The sequence below is a fragment of the Camelina sativa genome, chromosome 19 (assembly GCF_030686135.1).
Source record: "Camelina sativa cultivar CO46 ecotype springtype chromosome 19, ASM3068613v1".
Classification (NCBI taxonomy): domain Eukaryota; kingdom Viridiplantae; phylum Streptophyta; class Magnoliopsida; order Brassicales; family Brassicaceae; genus Camelina; species Camelina sativa.
The window spans coordinates 338,099-362,271 of record NC_141898.1 but is presented as its reverse complement, the minus strand read 5'-3'; the positions used below and the strand labels follow the sequence as shown (position 1 = coordinate 362,271).

General features: G+C 38.1%; 6 protein-coding genes across 6 annotated transcripts; all 6 read left to right on the top strand.

Annotated features, from left to right (window-relative positions):
• The first annotated feature begins 1,459 nt into the window (after nt 1-1,459).
• LOC147920016 (uncharacterized) lies at nt 1,460-4,550 on the top strand. The gene is made up of 3 exons (XM_087503093.1): nt 1,460-2,561; nt 2,646-4,484; nt 4,534-4,550. The coding sequence occupies exons 1-3, from the start codon at nt 1,460-1,462 to the stop codon at nt 4,548-4,550; spliced, it is 2,958 nt and encodes a 985-aa protein (XP_087359219.1).
• A 92-nt stretch (nt 4,551-4,642) lies between these two features.
• On the top strand, nt 4,643-5,615 carry LOC147920015 (uncharacterized). The gene is made up of 2 exons (XM_087503092.1): nt 4,643-5,525; nt 5,599-5,615. The coding sequence occupies exons 1-2, from the start codon at nt 4,643-4,645 to the stop codon at nt 5,613-5,615; spliced, it is 900 nt and encodes a 299-aa protein (XP_087359218.1).
• A 2,045-nt stretch (nt 5,616-7,660) lies between these two features.
• LOC104763724 (uncharacterized) lies at nt 7,661-8,876 on the top strand. Its single transcript, XM_087502877.1, has 2 exons — nt 7,661-8,331; nt 8,410-8,876. Exons 1-2 carry the CDS (start codon nt 7,813-7,815, stop codon nt 8,722-8,724), a joined length of 834 nt encoding a protein of 277 aa, XP_087359003.1. The 5' UTR covers nt 7,661-7,812; the 3' UTR covers nt 8,725-8,876.
• A 740-nt stretch (nt 8,877-9,616) lies between these two features.
• On the top strand, nt 9,617-12,927 carry LOC104763723 (protein SIEVE ELEMENT OCCLUSION A). Its single transcript, XM_010487082.3, has 7 exons — nt 9,617-10,303; nt 10,388-10,468; nt 10,541-11,010; nt 11,093-11,202; nt 11,285-11,427; nt 11,502-11,966; nt 12,069-12,927. The coding sequence occupies exons 1-7, from the start codon at nt 9,752-9,754 to the stop codon at nt 12,729-12,731; spliced, it is 2,484 nt and encodes an 827-aa protein (XP_010485384.1). The 5' UTR covers nt 9,617-9,751; the 3' UTR covers nt 12,732-12,927.
• Nucleotides 12,928-14,753: 1,826 nt separating this feature from the next.
• On the top strand, nt 14,754-18,353 carry LOC147920014 (protein SIEVE ELEMENT OCCLUSION B). The gene is made up of 9 exons (XM_087500698.1): nt 14,754-15,184; nt 15,278-15,373; nt 15,658-16,100; nt 16,186-16,295; nt 16,377-16,519; nt 16,613-16,860; nt 16,952-17,213; nt 17,327-17,623; nt 17,766-18,353. The coding sequence occupies exons 1-9, from the start codon at nt 14,933-14,935 to the stop codon at nt 18,135-18,137; spliced, it is 2,223 nt and encodes a 740-aa protein (XP_087356824.1). The 5' UTR covers nt 14,754-14,932; the 3' UTR covers nt 18,138-18,353.
• A 3,454-nt stretch (nt 18,354-21,807) lies between these two features.
• On the top strand, nt 21,808-24,045 carry LOC104763720 (uncharacterized). Its single transcript, XM_010487079.3, has 5 exons — nt 21,808-22,433; nt 22,761-22,797; nt 22,914-23,150; nt 23,278-23,325; nt 23,427-24,045. The coding sequence occupies exons 1-5, from the start codon at nt 22,132-22,134 to the stop codon at nt 23,883-23,885; spliced, it is 1,083 nt and encodes a 360-aa protein (XP_010485381.1). The 5' UTR covers nt 21,808-22,131; the 3' UTR covers nt 23,886-24,045.
• Nucleotides 24,046-24,173: the final 128 nt, after the last annotated feature.

Genomic DNA, 24,173 nt, shown 5'->3' with positions numbered 1-24,173 from the left:
TTTTTCCCCCCAAATATTTTATGTGCAAATAAAGATTGTGTGTATTCTCATTATGATTGTGGGCATATAGCTGTTGGTATTTTATGGTCATTAAATTACGATAAATAGGGGTTACAAAACGCCTGCCAAAATAAAAACCCCTGCTAAGATATCACCATAGGTCACAGCCTAAACCAATGCTTGAATTTAAAAAATAAACAACCCGTTCTAATAATATTATTAGAAATCAAACTCCAATAAATGGCTTTAACTACTCCAACGTTTAAACGGAATTCAAAAAACTCCAAGTTACTACTACTCCTATATGAGATTAAAAAAAAAAAATAAATAAAGTTCCAATTCCAAGTAATAAGTTACCACATTATCAAGATGGAGACTCCAAGCCCCCAGAAAAAACAGCGCCTGGATGACTCTATAGGAGACCAGCACCCACGTCTCAATAGTCGCCGTCAACTCCTATTCCCATCATCTCATAGTACAACCAGCAATGTCTCCGAGATTAACCCACTAGGTATTGACATATTGCATTGTAGTGTTTAGCGTTTCTTACATGGTGTAATCTCCTGTTGCTGATCCACTTCTTACTAAAGTTAAATACAATAACATGCAGATGTACCATCCAGTAGCACGGCAAGCCCCGTTCAACCGTTACCCAGACCAAGTAATTGTGTATCCTATTATAAGTTCACATACACCTTTGTTTTCCTTAAACTATTTCTAATAAATAACGACTATTACAATGCCAAATAAAAATTACCCGTACAGGCAAGGCAACAGGAGGAACCCCTACCAAAACGAAACCTCCATCAAAATCACGTAAAAGTAAAAAAGGTATGTATGGCCCAAAATTATAATTACTCATTCTCTTCAAGCTTGTGAGTAAATTAAAAATCTTTAGGCCCAAACTCAAAATAAGGCCCATAAAACACCTACTATCCAAAGCAAAGTATATCTTTTACCCCTTTAGAAAACGAGGTTTCACTTCGTTTGTCTTCTACAGAAGTCACCCGTGTTTTCACAACTTAGTCTCACAACATTGTTTCACGATTTTCAATCGATTTCACAACTTCGTTTAATCTGATTTTGCCCAACTGTTTTTCCCAACAAGGATAAATTATCAGGCTGGTAAATAATTGCACATCCGCACTGTTTTTTACAATCCGCTATATATGTAAATATAATATATCCTCAATCTGACCCAGTTTGTTACCCTGCAACAGCCGAAAATCCTTTCGAACTGCTCCAATGTCCGAAATGTCATGCAATAGTATGGCGTGGAGAAAGTACGGTCAAAGATGGATATTCGCGAACTTTGTTCTACACCATTTGCTGTCAGCGTGGCCGTGTTAAGCTCCCCCCAATATCCGCCCCACCCCCCTTGATTGAGCATTTGATATCAACTTCAGACCACTTTAGAAGAAACATAAGAGTATACAATTCAATGTTGGCCTTCACATCTATGGGTGGGAAAGTGGATACTTCGATTTCAAATACCTCTGGCCCTTTCTCATTTCGAATACATGGCGGGAACTACCACAAAATCGGATCATTGCTTCCAAAGGAAGGGGATCCCCCACGTTATTTGCAGCTTTATATTTTCGACACAGCCAATGAGGTACAAAACCGATTAAATACTATGACCAGAAAACCCAATTCTGAAGACTTGGATCCCCTTATCATGGCTTCTCTGATTGAAATGGTTGATACACATAACCACCTGGCTAAATCATTCCGTAAAATTCGCGACATACATGATGGTGGTGTCCCAGAATTTTCGATTCGAATGGTTGGGCAACGCCGCTACGGCAGACAATATGAGTTACCAACTACTGAAGAAATAGCCGGCCTCATTGTCGGTGATTTATCAGCTACCACATGCGAGCGAGATATTGTTGTTTACCCACACTCAGATGGTTTGCAGATAATCAATGAGAAGCATCCTCGACTTATGAGTTTGCAATACCCGTTGTTGTTTCTATATGGAGAGATTGGTTATCATGATCAAATTCCAAACTTGGATGTCAACGGGAAGTTTCTTAAAAGGTCATTTGTTAGTTTACGGGAATTTTATGCATATCAGTTCCAAACACGGCCTACAGAAGGAATGACTTTAACCAAGAGTGGGAGATTATTTCATCAGTATGCAGTCGACGCTTATACCGCAATTGAGCAAGAACGCCTAAGCTTCCTAAGGAACAACCAGAAGAAATTACGAGCTGACATTTACAACAACATACGTGATGCTGTGGACAAAGGTGATACAGATCCAAAACAGCTAGGTAAACGTGTAATTCTCCCATCATCATTCACAGGGGGTCCAAGATATATGGCAGAAAATTATCACGATGCCATGGCTATTTGTAGAACCTATGGTAATCCAGATCTCTTCATCACCATGACATGTAATCCTAATTGGGATGAGATTACAGAATTTCTAGAGTTGTCCGGAAACAACACACCAAATGATAGGCCAGATGCAGAATGCAGAATCTTCAAACTTAAACTGGGGCAATTGTTAAGCGATATTGATAAAGGCCACTTACTCAGCCCTCCGACAGCAGGTATATATTCCAGTAACAATTAACATCTTTCATTTCTTACCACTTGAAAGGCAAAACTAACAAAAACTCCATCTTCAATTTCAGTTGTCTACACTATTGAGTTCCAAAAACGCGGATTGCCTCATGCTCACATTCTCCTATGGCTTGGGGGAGAATATAAAAGTTTAACACCGGATGAAGTGGACAACATGATTTCAGCTGAAATACCAGACAAAGAGGAAGATCCTGAAGGCTATAGCTTGGTCCAACAACACATGATGCATGGCCCATGTGGAAATGACCGCCCAGCATCACCATGTATGGAGAATGGAGTGTGCACCAAAAAATATCCAAGATCCTACACCGCCTCTACATCAGTGAATGACTCAGGGTATGTTGTTTACAGACGACGAGAAGATGCAACTAAGACAGTTATGAAGGGTAGCACCTTGCTTGACAATCGTTACGTCGTTCCCCACAACATGGCAATTCTGAAGAAATATAAAGCACATATCAACGTCGAAGTCTGTGCTAAATCAAAAGCAGTGAAATATCTTTTCAAGTACATAACTAAAGGGGTGGATAAGGCAACAATTTACCTGGAGAGGAATGGCGAAACAAGCAACAACGAGGGAACTACAGTATCGAAAAAATATGATGAGATACATAACTATCTAGAATGCCGCTATTTATCAGCCTGTGAAGCTATGTGGAGAATATTTGGAAACGACATACACTACAGAAAACCTTCTGTCCAACGGCTAAGATTACATTTGGAAGGAAAGCAGAGTGTTATGTTCAGTGAAACAGGGGATATGGAAAGTGTTATGGATAGGCCATTGATTGAGAGCACTATGTTCACAGAATGGATGGAAACCAACAAGACAGACAGCGAAGCACGGGAACTTACATACATCGAGTTCCCAAAGTATTATGTGTGGAATACATCCCTGAAAATATGGACGAAACGAAAACAAAGGGATAGTATAGGCAGGATTTACAACATCCACCCAAGCTCTGGAGATCTTTACTACCTTCGAATTCGGCTAAACTATGTTAGAGGCCCAACATGTTTTGAAGACATCCGAACAGTCAATGGTTTTATTCACAAGACATACAGAGATGCATGCTATGCAGCGGGTTTATTAGATTCAGACTTAGAATGGCGCGATGCCATGGGTGAAGCCTCTAACTGGGCAACCGCTGCTCAGCTGAGGAGACTGTTTGTCACACTCTTAATCTATTGTGAGGTCGGCTCCCCATCAGAACTTTGGAAACGTTGTTGGCATGATTTATCAGATGATATCCTTCACACCTTGCGGAGAAAATTTGATTTCCCAAGCTATCAGGTGGGTGATGCAGAGCTAGAACAATATACTCTTTTGGAAATCGAGAAGCTGCTTTTGCAAAGTGATAAATCACTTGCTGATTACTCTGACATGCCAACTCCAGATAAAGAGTTACTAAAAGCTTTGACAAATAGCCTGCTACAGGAGGAAAAACGGTATAATGTTCCCAAAGAGCTAGCTGACCATAACAGTCTCTTCGCCACCCTGAACAAAGAGCAGAGGGAAGTGTATGATGCAGTGATAGAGTCTGTTATCGAGAAGAAAGGGAAATTATTCTTTGTTTACGGCCCGGGAGGAACAGGTAAAACATTTCTCTACAAAACTATCATTTCAAGATTACGGTCTGAGAAAAAAATAGTGCTACCCGTCGCGTCATCTGGCATAGCAGCATTACTTCTACCGGGGGGGAGAACTGCTCACTCACGCTTCAAAATTCCTCTCAATGCACTAGACGACACTATGTGTAACATAAACAAAGGAACATTTGTGGCAGAACTCATCATCCAAACTGAATTAATCATCTGGGATGAAGCCCCAATGACACATCGTCATGCATTTGAGGCCCTAGATCGAACCCTGCGGGACCTGATGTCAAGTGAGAGACCCTTCGGAGGGAAAACAGTTGTTCTAGGTGGTGATTTCAGGCAGATTTTACCAGTAATACCACAAGGGAGTAGACAAGACAGCATCATGGCTGCAATTAATCGGTCCTATCTTTGGAGTTCGTGTCATGTATATGAGTTAAAGCAGAATATGCGGCTGAACCCAGACGAGAAACAATTCGCAAAATGGTTGCTGGATGTGGGAGACGGGGTGGCGGAAGAAGTAAAGACAAGTGAAAATGAAATCCTCACAAGCCAAGAAATATTAATGGACGAAAGGTTGTTACTCCGCAATACGAAACATCCGATCGCTGCGATCGTCGCTGAATGCTATGAGGATCTCCAAACATCATACACCAAACAAGAATACTTAACTGAAAGAGCAATTCTCACTCCCAAAAATGACGCTGTAGACGAGGTAAATCAATTTTTGCTAGACCAAATTCCAGGTGAAGTGAAAGAGTACTATAGCTCAGATTCTGTTGCGATTGGTGATAGCAACATGGAGGACGAGAATGGGATATACCCCCCAGAGTATCTGAATTCACTTAAGTTCTCTGGTCTTCCGAATCATGTCTTATCTTTAAAGGTTGGTGCACCAGTAATGCTTCTGCGGAACCTTAACCAAAAAGAAGGCCTCTGCAATGGAACAAGAATGGTTGTCACCAGGCTAGGAGAACGCGTCATTGAAGCAGAACTACTCACCGGAACTCATGTTGGGAAGACTGTCATAATTCCAAGGATAATATTGTCACCCACCGACACAATTTATCCATTCACCCTAAGGAGAAGACAATTCCCGATACGTTTATGCTACGCCATGACAATTAACAAGAGTCAAGGTCAAAGCCTCAAAAAGGTAGCTTTGTATCTTCCGAATCCAGTCTTTAGCCATGGGCAACTGTATGTCGCCTTCTCACGAGTAACCTCTGCCCAAGGGCTAAAGGTCATCAACATGAAGCCTCTTCATGCCAAACCAACAGTCAGTAATGTAGTCTACAAAGAAATTTTCAACGGTCTACCATGGACAAACAGTAAGCCTTCTTTTCAATATTACCGACAGAACAAATATCATCCTCTACAAAACTTATATATTTTTAATTGCAGGACATGAAGACATTTAGCCACATATGCGAAACAAGACCTGGCCACTACCAAAAGGCAAAAGTACGTAATAAGAAATAGGCTGTATCCCTCTCTTTAAATTTTTTAAAAACCCCAAAACAAACAACACTTTAGCATACTCTTTATTATATGTTATTCATCACGATTTAAAATCAAGAAGTTTTGGTGGTAACAGGTAAACAAAAAAAGAAACGGAACCCCATTTCAGGCCACCAAACAAAATCACAACTGCAAACAAGGCATGGAATTGCAAAGTCTCCAGAATAGGACTGAAACCACGTTTACTTTCTGTGTACTTTGCTAAGAAACCAAATTCCCCAGATTACAATAAAATTGAAACTTTAACATTTGCTCAAGTTATTCTGTACTGTACCTATTGTTTGAAACTCTATTAAAACGTCACGGGATAGGCCCAGGAGGAAAAAAACATCAACCTTATTTCAACAGAGCCCGAAAATTGATTAATGACCAAACACACAAGTCCCGGCTTTGTTGACCATAAAAACTCAGACAAACAGGAAAAACACATAAAGTGCCGTATACAAAAATATAAACGAAGGCCTAATTGAGGCCCACACACAGGAAAATACGAAACACAAAACAATGTACGTTATCTCCATAAACCATGCAGCATTAAAATACAAATTTAACTAAAATTCAAATAGTACAATAATATCTCTACATGACCACAACGTAAAAACCCCAGCCAAAAAAAACGGAAACTTATTACTAAATGACAAAATACAGAATAAAAACCCATTAATGCAAAATATAAAGAGTACTCTCCGAGAACATTATATATATAAAGAACTAGACCAAGAAAGAACCGAAACAACAAAACCACACAATGAATCCTATGGCAAATATCAGATTTTCAAACCACTTTCGCCCAATACAAAGTACCATCAATCATCTCCGCCTCAAAATCAACAGACCACTACAAAACCAGTTCAATATCAACTACTCATTCCCTTTTTTCACACGTGAAGTCCACGACCAGTCCAATTCACGACTCAAAGACTTGCTTAAGTATTTTCTCACATTTCACGACAAGGCCGCAAATACAATCACCAACCAAACACTCAATTTCGTCGATGGAGTATTCCTATCAGAGGAAACAATAGCACCACCCTTTGAAGTCATCCTGCAGATTGAAGATTCCAATACAAATGCCTTTACAAGAATGGATTACGAAGTGGTGGTAGATGACTTAGCAAGGACACAAACACAAGCATCCACTGATGAGACAGAGGACTGCATAATATGCCTAGACAACCTAAGAGGCGAAAGGAATATCAATATTTTGCCTTGCAATCACAAGTTTCATTTCCATTGCTTAACTTCATGGTTAAACCAGAATATATGTTGTCCTATTTGTAGGAACGAAAACATACTTATTTAATATTTAAAGAAAATCAGATGATTAATAAAAATAAAATGTTTTACAAATTAAATATTTCCATCAAGGTGACTGAACTAATTACTATGAAATCCATCAAACTGAAGTACATAAAATAATATAACGAAAAAAAATTTAAAAGACACATCAAAAGAAATATTTTGTATTCAAAATATTGTGTCTACATGTTGGGCTTAAAATTACAAAAAAACAATATGTCAATAAAAAATTCGAAGATAACTCTTCAAATACCTTTCTAATAACACAAGACAAATATAGTAATTAAATAAAAATAATCTCACTTCAAAAAGCATTAAAACCCCATTAAACATAAATATAACTCTAATCCTAAAATTCAACATTCATTCATCCCACATAATGCTAAACTTAATATGCACAAGAGGAGTCACATTTATAATATTATATAATAGTGTAGTAAGCTAAACGTATAGTCACATTTATAAAATATATCTACATATGAAATTATATTACTTAAATTTAAACTTCATACTCCACTCCATCATTCCCTTATCTCAAAACTATATATTACATAATCAGGAAAAATAACACTACACCACAACCCACGCGTCGCGTGGGCCGGCACCTAGTTTACAAATAAATTGAAGGAAATAAGCAGAAATAGTCACCACTCATCATTTATCCACTCGATTTAAAAAATAATTTTTTGAAGTTTGTCACTTTTTCTTCTAATAAAACGATTCTTATCTTCTGCGAAGTTTGGTAAAGCAAAAGTTTTTTTTTTTTATTCTTTTAATTGAGAACCTTTTTTTATTATTATGGATTCTCTTCGAATCAACCTTCAGCAATCTCCAATACAACCGACATCCAGAATCGTTCGACCAAGAAGAATCAGTAACATGTTGAACCAAACCGATGAAACCGATCCTCGACCATCATCCTCGGCCGGTAAGATCCAAAGGTTAGTGCTCAACAACGAAGCTCGGACCAAACTAAACGCCGATCCTGACCGTGAATTCTATTCGTATCCACGGTTCGTGAACCACGTAGACGACGGGTTCATATCCTCCTTAACCGAACTGTACCGAAACCGGTTAAGACCCGGTTCGATTGTACTGGACTTGATGAGCTCATGGGTCAGCCACCTTCCAGAAGAAGTCAAGTACGAGAAAGTGGTGGGGCATGGTCTTAACGCGCAGGAGCTCGCAAGAAACCCTAGGCTCGATTACTTCTTCCTCAAGGATCTTAACGAAGATCAGATGTTCGAGTTCGAAGACAAGTATTTCGACGCTGTTTTGTGTTCTGTCGGTGTTCAATATCTACAACAACCCGAAAAGGTACGTTAACCAAAAACAAATTTCGGTTCTTGATCTTTTTTTGGTTGTTGTTTTTAAATCCGCATCCGCATTGATCAGGTGTTTGCACAAGTGTATAGAGTGTTGAAACCGGGAGGTGTGTTTATAGTGAGTTTTAGCAACCGGATGTTTTATGAGAAAGCTATTAGGGTCTGGCGAGATGGAACCGAATACAGTCGGGTCCAATTGGTGGTTCAGTATTTTCAGTCTATTGAAGGGTTCACTCAGCCAGAGATCATCCGGCAGCAACAACCTGCTGGATCAGCTCAGATGTCGGTTTTGACTCGGCTTATGGGTTTTCTTGGTTTAGCTTCTAGTCCCAACCCTTTTAATGCTGTCATTGCTTATAGGAATTTCAAACCACTGTATGAGTAAAGATATAATAACTCCCTTTTTCCATAAGAGTAAAAAAAAGGTACACAGTACCATCATGTAGTATTTTATGTTTCCTTTTCTCTGATATTATTATCAATGAAATAAAAGTGTATAGATAAGTGGGTATATATTGGATAAGAAGTTTCATAAAATAGATATATGCTTTGAACTAGTATCCCGTCCAGCTGGAGAAACTTACAATACAAATTTTAAAATAGTGAATAACTACAGATTAATTCTAAGCATCCAATCAAATTGGAAAAACCTGTAATACAAAAGAGAGAAATAACTGAAATAAAGATTACACACTGTGAAAGATGCGTCATAGTATATACAGGTTTGATTAACAACAACAACAACATGTTTCTGTGTTGTGTGATTCGTTTTGTTGGTAAAATGATGGACAAATAGACAATATCCAAGCAAGGTAGCCTTGTCTCTTTTTCAACGAGTATCACGACTCACGAGTTGCTAATTACGATTTAAATCTTTTCCTATAATATAACTTACAGCACTAAAAGGAAGTCCTCTTATTTTAAAACAAAATCCAATCATGTACTATGAACAATTTAATAATGTTATAAGTTGCATTTTAAATTTTTCGATATTGGTTATCAAAAAAAAAATTAGATAGTTTTAAAATATATTAGAAGTTTTCATTATTAATAAAAAGGGAGACTTTGCATATTTACACATTACGTCAGAGATGTTTTATATACATCTACCAAATTTACTACCAACAGCTGATTTCTTGTTTACAAAAATTATAATCGAAGACCTGAAAGTCTTGTATTATCAAAATAATGAAAATGATTAGGGGCAAATCGTCTATCGAAGTGTAAAAGACACAAAAAACAAATATATATTGAACCAAAGGGGAAGCAAAGAAGTTGATTCAAAGTTGCCACCTTTTTTTTTGTTTTGAAACCTTTTGCACCTATATATATACACACATAATCATTTACCACAACACATAAATCAGATCCTTCACATATTCAACCCATATATTTCTCACCTTCTTGCCAATATGGCTCAACGCTTTCAACTGAACCCGAAAGCCCTCCCAACGGCCGACCCTCTCAAAAGGGTCTCTCTTATCCCAAGATCTACCGAGCAGAAGCTAGCTGAGAACGCTGATGAGAGGCGTCCTGTAGTCCCGAGAACTCACGAAGACAAACCCTTTGGTGATCAAACAAATGATCACCATGTTGCTGCTCCTGCGGAACACAATAAGGTGATGGATCATGAGACCGAGAAGCTCGGTCCCCATGTCCCTAAGACTGCAGCACATCATCCACACCCATCTGAGGATCTCGTTGATGCTAATAGCAGACATTCGTTGGTTCCGAGATCACTGGGTCACAATTCGCTCGGTGGAAGATTTGGACCGGGAAAGAAACAAGCTTTCCATAAAAATGGCAGACCCATGTTTTCACTTTCTGATGACCGAGTCATGGCTGATAGAGTCTTAAAAACTCATAGTCCAGACATGATCTTCTTTGATGTCAAATCACTACTCTCCGTTGTTGATGACATCTTCAAGTCTCATGTCCCATCCATTGACCCCTCTGCTCCTAAGGTGAAGTTACTTGTGCGACAATTAATCGCCGTCGTTTCAGAATATTAATTTTTACAAGCTCTGATTAAACTCAAACTTCTGCAGCCGCCACTAGTATTCAAGGACTACGCTGATCATACCTCCTTTGAAACTTTCGCGGATCTCATCGACCAAATCTCTTGCGAGGTACAGTATATATGAAATTTTCTTGTTTCAACCTTTTGACTCAGTTTCTAAGTATCAATGTCTCTGCCACAGATCGACTGCAAGTGTCTCCATGGCGGTGAGTCTCACGGAATGATGACATCAGGGCTTCATTTAGATAGTCGCAATACGACAACGTTCTCTGTTCTGTCTCTGGTCTCTAAATACCGTTGGGATGCTAAGCTAGTCCTTGTCCTAGCTGCATTGGCCGTGAAATACGGTGTTTTTCTCCTCCTCGCAGAGACACACGCGACAAATCAGCTCACTAAGTCTCTAGCTCTTATCAAACAGCTCCCTAGCATCTTCTCTAGGCAGAACGCTCTGCACCAGCGTCTCGACAAGACCCGGATTCTGATGCAAGACATGGTTGATCTCACCACGACTATCATCCATATCTATCAACTCCCACCAATCCACATCACAGCCGCGTTTACCGACCATGTCCCCACTGCGGTTTATTGGATTGTTCGCTGCGTTTTGATTTGTGCTTCTCACATCAGTGGTGTCAGCGGTTTCAAGCAGGAGTAAGTTTGTTTTCTTTCACATTTCTACCCTTTCTTCATCTTCAAGTAAAAACTTTTAACAGCTTCTCATCTTGGTTTTCAGTCAAATCATGTCTTTTATGGAAGTTTCGGAGATACATGAGAACAGCGAAAGGCTTAGGAAGATCAATGCTTACTTGTTAGAACAACTCAAGAAGAGTAAATCATCCATCGGTGAGATTTCTACGTTTTAAGCTCTATCTCTCTCTGTTTCTCTGTGACTCTGTTCTCAAGCTCTGTTTTTCCTCTGTTACAGAGGAAGGTATAATCGAAGAGGAGTATCAAGAACTCATTCAGACGTTCACTACTATCATTCACGTCGACGTTATTCCTCCTCTGCTTCGTCTTCTCAGACCCATTGATTTTCTTTACCACGGAGCTGGTGCTTCAAAGAGACGCGTAAAAATCTCTATAAATCTCTGCCTCTGTTTAAGTCTCTTGTCAGTGTCTCATCTGTTTTCAACATTAACCAGGTCGGGATCAACGTGCTCACCCAAAAGCACGTGCTGCTTCTGGTATCAGACCTTGAGAATATCGAAAAAGAGCTCTACATCCTGGAATCGCTCTACACAGAAGCATGGCAGCAATCATTCGAGATTCTGTGGGTTCCGGTTCAAGATTTCTGGACAGAAGCTGACGATGCCAAGTTTGAGGCACTTCATATGAACATGAGGTGGTACGTTCTTGGAGAGCCTCGGAAATTAAGACGAGCCGCGATGAGGTTCGTGAGGGAATGGTGGGGCTTCAAGAACAGGCCTATACTCGTTGCACTTGATCCCAAAGGTCAAGTTATGTCCACCAACGCTTTTCCTATGGTCTGGATCTGGCAACCCTTTGCGCACCCTTTCACGACCGCAAGGGAACGTGATCTATGGAGCGAACAGGAGTGGAGTCTTGAGTTCTTGATTGATGGCACTGATCCTCATTCCTTAAACCAGGTTTTCTTGATTGATGATACCTATAAGGTTTTATGTTTCTTGTTTCACACGTAACCTCAAATATTAAATGTTTTTTTTTTTTTTGTGATGATTTTATCTCAGCTTGTTGATGGAAAATACATATGTCTCTACGGAGGAGAAGATCTTCAGTGGATCAAAAATTTCACAAGTCTCTGGCGTAATGTAGCAAGGGCCGCAAACATTCAACTTGAGATGGTTTATGTCGGGAAAAGAAACCCTAAGAATGGAATCCAGCCTATCATCAACACAATCCGGGATGAAAACCTCAGCCATACGTTGCCGGACTTGTTCCAGATCTGGTTTTTCTGGACTAGGATCGAGAGCATGTGGGAATCGAAGCAAAGGATGCTGAAAGCCCGAGGGACCAAGGGGAGAGAAGGGTTTAAAGATGGATTGAAAGAAGAGGAAAAGGACCTCGTTCTGCAAGAAGTCGTTGCAATGTTAGGTTATGGAGGAGAAGGAGATGGATGGGGACTGGTGAGTAAAGCTTCAGACTTGATGGTTCGAGCCAAAGGGAACTTGTTTTCCAGGGGTTTGGCTGAGTACGACGAATGGGAAGTCAACATTCCCACAAAGGGTTTTTTGCCAGCACTCAATGATCATCTCTTAATGCGTCTCCCACCACATCACTGTACAAGGTTCATGCTTCCTGAGACTGCTGGGATTATACCCAATGAGGTCGAGTGCACCGAGTGCCGTAGGACCATGGAAAAGTATTACTTGTACCAATGCTGCCTTGAGTGATATCCCAAAATATTAGTTGATTTGGAAGCCATCAACTAAAAGTTTGTGTCTTTTCTTTTTCCCCTTGTTGTGTTTCTTTATTCTTCATATTGTCTTGTTGTTGCGCTGCTGCTTCTGCTCTCTACTATAGCAGAGTCTTTGTAATAAAATTTGTGTGTTTTGAGATTTCAAATATAATAAAGTTTATGTATGGGAAGCTTCTTTGTCGATTCCTTGATTTTTAGAACACTTGTAAACTACAATAAGAAACAGGAGTTTTCTTACTTTTTTTTCGTCAGTAATCAACTTTCTAATGGGACACTAAAGTTTAGTCTTTACGAAATTGATTAATAGAATGTAAACATTTAACTTTTAGATGCGAAACTACTTTAATGCTCACTAATAAATACGCAAAACTAAAGAGGATCAATCAAAAGAAAGATGAACAGTCTTTTGAGCCTAAATAAATCCAGACATCACTTTACTTTTTGTACATTATCCGTTTACATTTTATATTACAAATCACGTATTATACAGGGGCATTATACATCCAAGATATAAAGGCCGTTAGCTACATTAATAAATTTTAAGAAAAAAAAACAAAAAAAAACCATGAGACTGATTGCTGTTTTACACATTTGCCAAGAAGTAAGAACAAATTACAATATGGAAGGGGGTTTCAACTTAAACGATAAATCACCAATTTCTAGCAATTAGTGGTTAATATAAAATCTTCAAAAACATCAGTACTTTTCGATTATTGCACACATTGGATTTGATTTAAAATAAGTTCTTATAGTATATATGTATTTTCTGATGTCATAATTTTTTTTTCTTTCTGAATGTATATAATGTGTTTCATACGGAAACAACAAATTTAATCCAAAGTAGAAAAGTTATATGCTCGGGTCTTTTAAGCTAATCAATTTATTTTGTTGACAAAAATAAAACAGAAAAGTTATAGGTTAAAACTAACGAAAAACAAAAGTCATGCGCAGAATAGACTTCAAAGCATAACAATGTTAGTTTTAGTAAAATGATTGGGTTAGATACATATATCCTTGGTTACTTTAGTTTGCTTTTTTTAGCCTTATCCTAGATAATATCATTTGTGCATAAGAACATTTCCATAGTTTTACCCAAGAGAGAGCAAAGAATCTTCTTAACCTCACACCCTTTTGTTCACTTCACTCTTGATGACAAATGCATGAGATAGCAAAGTATGAGGTGACAGAAGCCATAAATTCTATGGTATGAGGTGAAGTAACATAAGAATATAAGCAAAGTAGCAAAAAAAAAAGTTTTTTTTTTTTTTTTGGAATGTCCTTTAATGAGTAACATAAAAATGCGAGAACTAAATGGTTTTCCAGTGATCATCAATGCCTTGGTTAAGATATAGCATAAAGTTATAATCCACAAATATTAAATTCACATAATAAGTACGTATATCCTGTCTGAAATTTGATTTAATCACACATATAGCATGAGATTATTGATATCATCACATTCACATATATCCATATACATATATCAAGATGTGTAAGGTGCAGAGCTGGAAGATTGGAGTTGAAGCCGTACACGTCAACACAATAGATATTTTAGGAGGCTTTGATTAAATTAGTAGTTAAGGTCTCTATGAGATGGAGAGCAGTGAAGAGTTCGTCTCAACCACGAAATTTTTCTTTTTAATTAGGATCTAAACTTCTAGCTGGTTTGCAATGAATTTAAACTCATATGTAGTAGCAATATGTTGTATGAATTCGAAGTCAATGAGTTTTACTCTAAACATTTCTGTGACCTTTTTCTAAGAAACTAGATAATATAAAATGTAATTAAACCATCTATACATATTATGATTTGATTTATCCTAGTTTTTAAGTTACTATATTCCTGTAAAAGTAAGCCTATACTTTCACAGTTTGAGGTGTGAACTTAATCGTACTAACGACATTCACGTGAAAGGGAACTATATCTCATTAAAATCATTCTTCTATAATAAGCCAAATAAAAAGAAAAGCAAAAAAGAAACAAGATTTATATAAGAATCTTGTACATTTTTATTTAAATTGTTCCAGAAGCAAAGAAGTCGATTCTCAATTTCTACCCTTAACTGAAGGAGGAATAAACGATTATTTAAGGCTAACCTCACGCATAGCACAACAAGACAAACCAATAAAAACTGCCTCTTCTTTTCAACTCTTTCACCAGCAACCGACCAAAGAATGGAGTCGCTTATCAAGTCCCAGCACGCTCAGCAGCTGGCGGGTCACAACAGTTCAACCGGTAAAAATCCTTCCACGGACATGATGCCGGCGACTGGACTGGCGATGTCATCGGACGAAAACATGATGCTGAAACTGATCCAACAAACTCACTCCCCAGATGCTCGCGAAGTCCAAGTGCGTGGCCTTCTCTCTCTCGTTGAGGATATTCTCGACCGTGCCACTCTTGACTCTCAAGACACCAACGCCTCCGTTAGTATTCTTACTCCACATATTCAATATTTCCTTCTTAACTTGTACGCTATGATCTTGTTCCCTTTATACGTACTCGCTTTGATTTAGCAGATGCTTCCGTTGCCCACTGAGGATAAACTGATGCAGTCAAGCATGATGAGCGTTCTAGATAGTGTCTCCTATGCTATTGATCGTGTTGCCTGCGAGGTATAGCTACTTTTCTTTTGCTTCAGTTCAAATTACTCTCTGTTTAGTGTTCTTTTCTTTGGTTCTCCAAAACAAAATACCATTTTACTAGGTTTAGTTTGGTGCAAATATTACTAGACATAACTATCAACCATCGTGGTTAACTAGATAGAAATAATGAATGATGATATAAATCGCACTCTGTAAAGATTGTTGTACACGAAACACCCAGTAACCTATTTTCCAACCTAACTTGAAACGCAAGCAACACAATGTTTATGTTGTTCTCTTTATCCTTTTTCCAGATAGCCTACAAATCTCTGACGGGATCAGACGCGCACGAGATAACAATGTCAGTGTTCGAGCACCTCTCAAGCTTCCACTGGGACGGCAAGCTCGTCCTGACTCTAGCCGCGTTTGCGTTGAACTACGGAGAGTTCTGGCTTCTGGTCCAGTTCTACTCAAAGAACCAGCTTGCTAAGTCCCTAGCTATGCTCAAGCTCGTCCCGGTGCAAAACAGAGTGACCCTCGAGTCTGTGTCCCAAGGTCTCAACGATCTCATCCGAGAGATGAAGAGCGTCACGGCATGTGTAGTGGAACTTAGCGAGTTACCTGATCGGTACATTACACCAGACGTTCCTCAGCTGTCGAAGATCCTCTCTACAATCCCAATTGCTGTCTACTGGACTATAAGAAGCGTCGTGGCTTGCATTTCTCAGATCAACATGATCACTGCCATGGGGCACGAGTACGATATCTAACTTCGTTTTATCCATCTTTTTGTTGTGTTTTTGATCAACCGCCAACGCTAACGATTTATATATATATATCAGGATGATGAACACTCAAATGGATTTATGGGAAACATCCATGTTAGCTAACAAGCTAAAGAACATTCATGACCATCTCGCTGAGACCTTGAGGCTTTGTTATCGTCACATAGGTTTTGTTACCCGTCCCATTTAATTTAGGAGCTATTAATTCATCTCTCTGTTTCTTTACTGACAAAGACTGCATCTTGCAGAGAAGCAGAGGAGCTCAGAGTCCTTAAAGGTGTTGCATTCCTTATTCGACACCACTCATATTGATAACATGAAGATTCTGACGGCCTTGATTCATCCCAAATCCCACATCACTCCATTGCAAGATGGGATGACCAAGAGAAAGGTTTCTGTGTTGGATATATATATTATAAAGTTCATCAATGTAAAATGCTAAGTTGAGTACGTAACCTCTGATCTATTAATATGAATGTTGCAGGTTCACTTGGATGTGTTGAGGAGGAAGACAGTGTTGCTGCTCATCTCTGATCTCAACATACTCCTAGACGAGCTATCGATTTTTGAGCAAATCTACACAGAGTCAAGGAGGAACTTGGTGGGAGTCGACGGTAAGAGTCATATGCCTTACGAGGTTGTCTGGGTCCCAATCGTCGATCCTATCGAAGATTATGAAAGATCTCCCAATCTACAGAAAAAATTTGAGGCTCTCAGACAAGATATGCCATGGTATCCTAGCTAACACCATTCAAAACAACACAATGTAAAAATTTTGAAAGATGCAGAAAAAATTGAAAGTGTTTGTTATTATGTGTGTCAGGTACACAGTGGATAGCCCGAATCTGATAGAGAGACATGTGGTGGAGTTTGTGAGAGGGAGGTGGCATTTCATGAACAAGCCGATACTTGTGGTGATTGATCCACAAGGCAACGAGGCTAGTCTCAATGCGCTTCACATGATCTGGATTTGGGGAACTGAAGCTTTCCCATTCACTAGGTCTCGCGAGGAAGAGCTCTGGAGGAAAGAGACTTTCTCGCTTAACCTCATCATCGATGGCATCGACTCTGTCATTTTCAACTGGGTAATTCTAAAAACTAGTCTCTTATGATTGGACATTATTATAGGAACAGAGCAGCCTGATATATGAGACTTTGACCTAATCACTAAGGATCAACCCATGATTGATTAATACAGATAAACCCGGATAATTACATTTTCTTGTACGGAGGAGATGACTTGGACTGGATAAGGAGATTCACTATGGCGGCCAAAGCAACGGCCAAAGATTCCAACGTGAAGCTAGAGATGGCTTATGTCGGTAAACGAAACCATAGCCACAGGGAACAGACCAGGCGTATCAGTGAAGTAATCAGGTCTGAAAATCTCAGCCACAGCTGGGCCGAGCCACCCTTGATGTGGTTCTTCTGGACTAGGCTCGAGAGCATGTTGTACTCCAAGATTCAACTCGGTAAAGCCGATGATCATGACGAGGTAATTAAAAAAAAAAAAAAACAGAGTAGAACTACTACTACTAGGGTTTATAATTTGGCCAATGAAGAAAACACCCTTGTATACTATCTAGGGTTTTTTTTTTTTTTTCTATTGATAAAACGTTTTTGGGAAACTAATTTAGGTGATGCAAGGAATCAAGAAGATACTGAGCTACGACAAGCTTGGAGGATGGGCACTGCTCAGCAAAGGACCTGAGATAATTATGATCGTTCACGGTGCCATAGAAAGGACTGTGACCGTTTACGACCGGACCTGGAAAACCCATGTTCCGACCAAAGGCTACACCAAAGCAATGTATGACCACCACCACGATGAGATCCTCCGGGAAACCGGAAAGCCTTGTGGCCACTTTGATTTCCACATCACTGCTCGGAGCGGTCGGATTCCGGAAAAGATGAATTGCTTTGAGTGTCAGCGTCCGATGGAGAAGTACATGAGCTTCGCTTGTTGTCACGATGAAAAGCTCCACGAAGACGAGAATTATAACTTCTAAATGCTCCGATGAGCCCAGCCTCTTCCGGCCGCTTCTTATTTTTTTTTCTTTTTATAAGTAATTTGAATTATCATCACTTCATAATAATTCTGAATTTCAATGTCTTTGTATGAGAATTGGTCAGCCTATGTGTGTGGTTTCGCATTTTGTGGACATGTCCGATTGAAGTCTTCTTCCTAATCATTTTCAATAATATAAACAATTTCGTTTCTTAAATACTAGGAAAGCGACCCGTGCGTTGCGGCACGGGGAGGTGAAATCCTAAATTGAAATTTAACATTTGTAATTCATCCTAAATTCTTTTTTTTCTCAATCAATTTGATCATTTTCACTTCTTGCTATTGCTTTCTGCTGATTAAAAAGCCAAAAATTCATTTCAATGTTATTATATTTTATGTTGTCACACACAAAAGTGAGCCTTTTTTAGAGCTTGATTTACTATGAACAATACTTTTAACCATATATAAAATTTCATTTATGTTTGTCTTCGACCATATGGTGCTATATATTGGTATCTTTTCTTAATTCGCTATAAGAAATTGTCTTTGTTGTTGATCATTATCAATCGAAATACATACGAGGCTGCTTATCTCTTGGTTTATTTACTGTATCGAGAAAATACTAAATGCCACTTGTCGAAGGAAGGTCGAAGATTGGGATCAGAGTAGATGGCTGGATTGAGTTTCGTTTCCCCTTCACTTTGATACGCGATTTCTCTTTCCATAGATTACTGATTCACAAATCACAATCAATATTCTGGTGCTGTAAGCAAGTGGAGTTTGTATACAAATGATTTACTATGAACATTACTTTTAACCATATATAAAATTTCACTTATGCTTGTGGATGTTTTTTTCTCTCACTTTTAGATATGTACAAAACCAAGTTTTATATGACCGACCAATCAAACCTAATTGGTTAGTATAGAGTAACTCACATTCTTCAGCTACAACTTTTAGAGATATATATTTGGCTATAATGCTTTCCACAGTTACATGCATGTTGGTCTCACGTTTTCCCTCAAAAGACCCCCTTCTTTCCTCCCTTTTAATGGGTTAATCTTGATTGCCTTATTTCCTACTAACACATTTGATACATGGATTTGTAATATTTGCTTCAAATCACATATTCCTCTTTGGAAAAGAAAAAAAATCAAGACGTAATAGACTAAGAATGCATATAGACAAAACTTGTACACTCATCAGCTATTCAATCAAAGCAATTCAATTAAACTACAAAAGTTCAGAAAATTAATTAAATATAGAACAGAGGATTTTATGTTGGTCTCTCCCAATCCATCCCATTCCACTGTGTCGGCTGCTCTCCTTCCAGGCTGCATCTCCCTCTATTTGATTTCCCACTTATGTCTATGAATCGGTACCATCATGTTTTTCAATAAACACAGCGAAAACGAAGTCGATGTGGTGAAACAGGTGATAATAATATCTCACCTTTTGATGTTCTCTTCTTTAGGTTAAACACTAATTTTATAAATTTCTTGCATTTTCTTTTTTTTTGGCAGATTCCAGATCACTCTAAAAATGACTGTTATACATTATGTTTTTTAAAAGTTGTATATACAGATTAGAAAGTCATCAAAGACTAAATAAGTTACCTTTAGTAGATCTTTTCTTTCTAACTTGACTTGTCATTTGGTCGTGCTTACGCTTTCTAGAATTTAATTGTGTGTTGTCACAAGTATGTCATTGAGAATCAAAAACATTAGCCATGCAAAAAATATGGCACACGTACTTCATAACATTAGCCATGCAAAAACATGAAAACGGGAAAGGTTAAAATTTTTGAAGAGACTAAAAGTTAACAAAACTAAGATTAATGTATGAACTTAATAGTGTCGACTAACAGTAATAATAATCTAACCGAGAAACACTACAGGTCATTCGCAGCAAAAATATTAAATTATCTTGAATTAGAGATTGATGCTTGAAAGTTAAAAAAACACTTCAATAATACAATTCTTTAGTACTCAGAAAACAATTGTTCGAAACTTGTTTATGTAGTCAAGAAAAGTTTATATATAATAAACAAAGAGGTGTAAGACATAGAGGTGTGAAATGTAAATGTGTAAAAATTAATAGATGTGAAACATGGAGGTACAACAAAGAGGTGTAACACATAGATGTGTGAAATTAAAAGGTGTAAAAATTAATGGATGTGATTTTTGAAACCAAGAGGTACAATAAAGAGATGCAAAGACTAAGGAAGTGTGATTTAAAAGGTGTAAAAATTAATGGATGTGATTTTTGAAACCAGGAGGTACAACAAAGAGATGCAAAGACTAAGAGGTGTGATTTAAAAGGTGTAAAAATTAATGGATGTGATTTTTGAAACCAGGAGATACAACAAAGAGATGCAAAGACTAAGAGGTGTGATTTAAAAGGTGTAAAAATTAATGGATGTGATTTTTGAAACTAGGAGGTACAACAAAGAGATGCAAAGACTAAGAGGTGTGATTTTTGAAAAATGGGGGTGCGACGAAAAGACACGATTAATAATTTTAAACCGTTAGATTAAAACTGTAACTAATCTCATCCGTTGGATTAAAAGTTGACACAAAAAAGTGGGTTTGCTATTATATATAGATATTATTTTTCTTAATAAAACCAAAATGAAACTAAACAACATTTTTAATCTCTCAAAGATGACCCACCACTTCAAAAATAATTACTTTCTTTCCCTCTTCTTATAATGTTTTCTAAATTCCACTTTTTTTATTTAATGGACCCCCATGAAGGAGGACACCAACCTTTTAAATTTATTCTTTCTAGTTCCTTTTTTTAAGTTTCACTTTATTAATAAATTACTTACTGTTACTTACTAAGTTCTTATCATTTTTATGATTTATCAATTGTCATTTATTGGGTTATCTTCTTATAAATGTTTTTTTGTGTTAGTTGTTGATATCTCATTTTCGTGTCCATCGAATTATAGCATATCAATGTGCCCCTTATGTCGTCGATGTAATGTTTTATTTTCCTTGTTTTGATACATATCCTGTCTTCATGTGTGGTCCCATCTTCGAATAATATATAGTATAGTATTTTCTTAATTCCTGATCGATAAAGTATGAATTGTTATCATACATACACACGCTAATTACTCTTGGGGCTAGTTTTCGTTCTTAAAACACAAATCCATATACAACTTCCTTTCCTTCGGCACTTTTGGTATCTATTCTGTCACAAAGTATCTTGATGGATTTCTCTAACTAAATCAAGGCAAAAAGTTAAGTACATGTCAGTCGATCGCATATGTCTAAACTCATCATAACGAATAGTTTAAAAAAAAAAAAAAAAAAATCTAAATACCAACCATATCATCCCACACATGCCATTGTCACCTTGTTCTGTCTTAGGAAAATACACTTTGTTGTAAAAGTCAATTGTACTCTTTACACTATTGATTGCCCTTAATTAACCATTTAAACCCTTTTTTGGAGGAACAAACAAAAAAACTCTACTTTTAATGGTCTGTCCATGTCCATTTCAACTTAAGGTTGATACATAAATTAGGGGTAACACATGTATAATATTCGTTCAATTTCCTATAAATTATCAATAAAATTAGTTAGGTACATAATGTGTTTGAAATGAACAAGATGTATTTTTTATTTATTTATTTATTTTTTGATTAGGCGTGGGTTATAATTATAACATATGGATCTAAAGTATCAGAGTTTCCAAAATACTCTCCATAGTAACGTATGGTCCTATATACTTCAAAAAAAAAATGTACAACGAGTTCAAACTTCCATAGCAAAGAAACAAAGAAGAATGAATACGTAAAAAAAGAGTGTGAGACTTAAAAATGCAAAAAAAAAAAAGCCACTTGTTATTATTGGGGTGCTCTGCTTAATAGTACTCTCTCTTTCTTCTCTCTCTGTCTCTGTTCCCAAGGAGAAAAGCTTCAATCTCAAAAATTCAAAAAGCTCAATAAACCAAATGCTAGCTGTGTAGAGCGAGAGAGGAAGGAGATGGGAGGCGTGACGTCATCGGTGGCGGCGAAGTTCGCCTTTTTTCCGCCGAGTCCGCCGTCATACAAGGTGGTGACGGACGAGCTCACAGGGCTGTTGCTTCTAAGCCCTTTCCCACACCGGGAAAACGTAGAAATAGTAAAGCTTCCGACAAGGAGAGGCACGGAGATAGTGGGTATGTACGTGAGGCACCCGATGGCAACCTCAACGCTCCTCTACTCCCATGGAAACGCCGCCGATCTGGGACAGATGTATGAGCTCTTCATCGAGCTTAGCATCCATCTTAAGGTTAATCTCATGGGGTATGTTATGTTATGTTATGTTTCTTCCCCTTTCATATTCTTTTGCTTTAAGTTTAACTAACTAATGTACGGTTCCTCTCCACTGTCTTTGATTTATATAAATTAATATGTTTTCTTTCTAGAAATAGTTTCCGTTGATTCTGATGTTTTCAGTTGCTGCCTGTAATAACTAAATGTGTTTTGTGTTTACTATCGCAACCCAATCAATCATATATATATATATATATAGTTGGGGGTTTTAGGCTAAGATCTGCTTGGAATCAATCAGTCTTTTGAATTTTTGGTTGCTTTTAAAAAAAAAAAAAAATGAATGAACGATTGTTGCAGATACGATTACTCCGGGTATGGACAATCTACTGGAAAGGTTTGTCCTTTACCCACACACGTACCCATCAATTAATATGGTTGATTGATACATTTTGAGTTTTTAGGACTAAACCCCAAATTTTTCTTTCTTTCTCTTGAATGATGATTGAAAAGGCCAGTGAGCATAACACGTATGCTGATATCGAAGCTGTTTATAAGTGTCTTGAAGAAACCTTCGGTTCTAAGCAGGAAGATGTCATCCTCTACGGCCAATCTGTTGGCAGCGGACCAACCTTAGATCTTGCTTCCCGGTTGCCTCAGCTTAGAGCCGTCGTCCTTCACAGCCCCATTCTCTCCGGTTTACGAGTTATGTACTCCGTTAAGAAAACCTACTGGTTTGACATCTACAAGGTTATACTACAACTACTTTTTTACTTTCATGTACTCTCTCTCTCTCTCTCTCTCTCCCTCTCTCTCTCTCTCTCTCTCTCTCTCTCTCTCCAAGTTGTAATGTAAAAGACTTTTCGTGTTTCCGCAGAATATCGACAAAATCCCATATGTGGATTGCCCTGTTCTCATCGTTCATGTAAGTTAGTTTGTTTTAGGTTTTCAATTATGGATACCTTTTCTTTGTTTTAAGTTTTGGATCCAAACATGTATGTATGTATGTATGTATGTATGTGGCAGGGAACATGTGATGAAGTAGTGGATTGCTCTCATGGGAAACAACTATGGGAACTCTGCAAAGACAAGTACGAGCCGCTTTGGGTGAAAGGAGGGAACCACTGTGATCTTGAACACTACCCTGAGTACATCAGACACCTTAAGAAATTCATCACGACAGTAGAGAGATTACCTTGTCCGAGGATGATGAGCAGCGACCAATCAGTTGATGCGCCCCCTAGGAAAAGCATGGACAGGAGAGTGAAGCCGAGGCACAGCACAGAGCGTAGAGAGAGAGAGAAGCCGCCAAAGAGTCAGTCCAAGAAGAGTAGCAGCAGCAGCAGCAAGCTCAAGATCTCTTTTGATCATCTTGATCGCTCCAGGAGGAGCGTTGACTGCCATGAAAAGAGTCGGAAAAGCGTTGACCAGTCTCATCAGATTGAGAGGGGAAGGAAGAGTGTGGACAGACTTGGCTCCGAGTAAAACACACACGCACATATATAATACGTATAGATGATGAAAGAGTACATAACTGTTGTTTACCAAACAAACAAAAAAACCATGCATGTGGCCATGATACTGATTTGTAACGATTATGCAATTTGGGATCTATCTTATCATATACCCTATCTACTTTTCTAAATCAACAACCTCTTGAATCGAATATCCTCTGTTTTAAAATGAGTTTTTTTTTTTGGGTGTTTGTGGTAAGTAGGAGATTTACATTCTAAACCCATAGATGGCTTATTATATAGTTTTAGATGTGCTACT

Excerpts from the sequence above, each read along its gene's own strand:
- LOC104763720 (XM_010487079.3), top strand. The coding sequence starts at position 22,132 with ATGGGAGGCGTGACGTCATCGGTGGCGGCGAAGTTCGCCTTTTTTCCG. Across the intron at positions 22,434-22,760 it reads CTTAAGGTTAATCTCATGGG|ATACGATTACTCCGGGTATG; the intron begins GTATGTTATGTT and ends CGATTGTTGCAG. Across the intron at positions 23,151-23,277 it reads ACTGGTTTGACATCTACAAG|AATATCGACAAAATCCCATA; the intron begins GTTATACTACAA and ends GTGTTTCCGCAG.
- LOC104763724 (XM_087502877.1), top strand. The coding sequence starts at position 7,813 with ATGGATTCTCTTCGAATCAACCTTCAGCAATCTCCAATACAACCGACA. Across the intron at positions 8,332-8,409 it reads ATCTACAACAACCCGAAAAG|GTGTTTGCACAAGTGTATAG; the intron begins GTACGTTAACCA and ends CGCATTGATCAG.
- LOC147920014 (XM_087500698.1), top strand. The coding sequence starts at position 14,933 with ATGGAGTCGCTTATCAAGTCCCAGCACGCTCAGCAGCTGGCGGGTCAC. Across the intron at positions 16,101-16,185 it reads ATCACTGCCATGGGGCACGA|GATGATGAACACTCAAATGG; the intron begins GTACGATATCTA and ends TATATATATCAG. Across the intron at positions 16,861-16,951 it reads CTCAGACAAGATATGCCATG|GTACACAGTGGATAGCCCGA; the intron begins GTATCCTAGCTA and ends TATGTGTGTCAG.
- LOC147920016 (XM_087503093.1), top strand. The coding sequence starts at position 1,460 with ATGGGTGGGAAAGTGGATACTTCGATTTCAAATACCTCTGGCCCTTTC. Across the intron at positions 2,562-2,645 it reads ACTCAGCCCTCCGACAGCAG|TTGTCTACACTATTGAGTTC; the intron begins GTATATATTCCA and ends CTTCAATTTCAG.
- LOC147920015 (XM_087503092.1), top strand. The coding sequence starts at position 4,643 with ATGCGGCTGAACCCAGACGAGAAACAATTCGCAAAATGGTTGCTGGAT.
- LOC104763723 (XM_010487082.3), top strand. The coding sequence starts at position 9,752 with ATGGCTCAACGCTTTCAACTGAACCCGAAAGCCCTCCCAACGGCCGAC. Across the intron at positions 10,304-10,387 it reads TTGACCCCTCTGCTCCTAAG|CCGCCACTAGTATTCAAGGA; the intron begins GTGAAGTTACTT and ends AAACTTCTGCAG. Across the intron at positions 11,967-12,068 it reads ATCCTCATTCCTTAAACCAG|CTTGTTGATGGAAAATACAT; the intron begins GTTTTCTTGATT and ends ATTTTATCTCAG.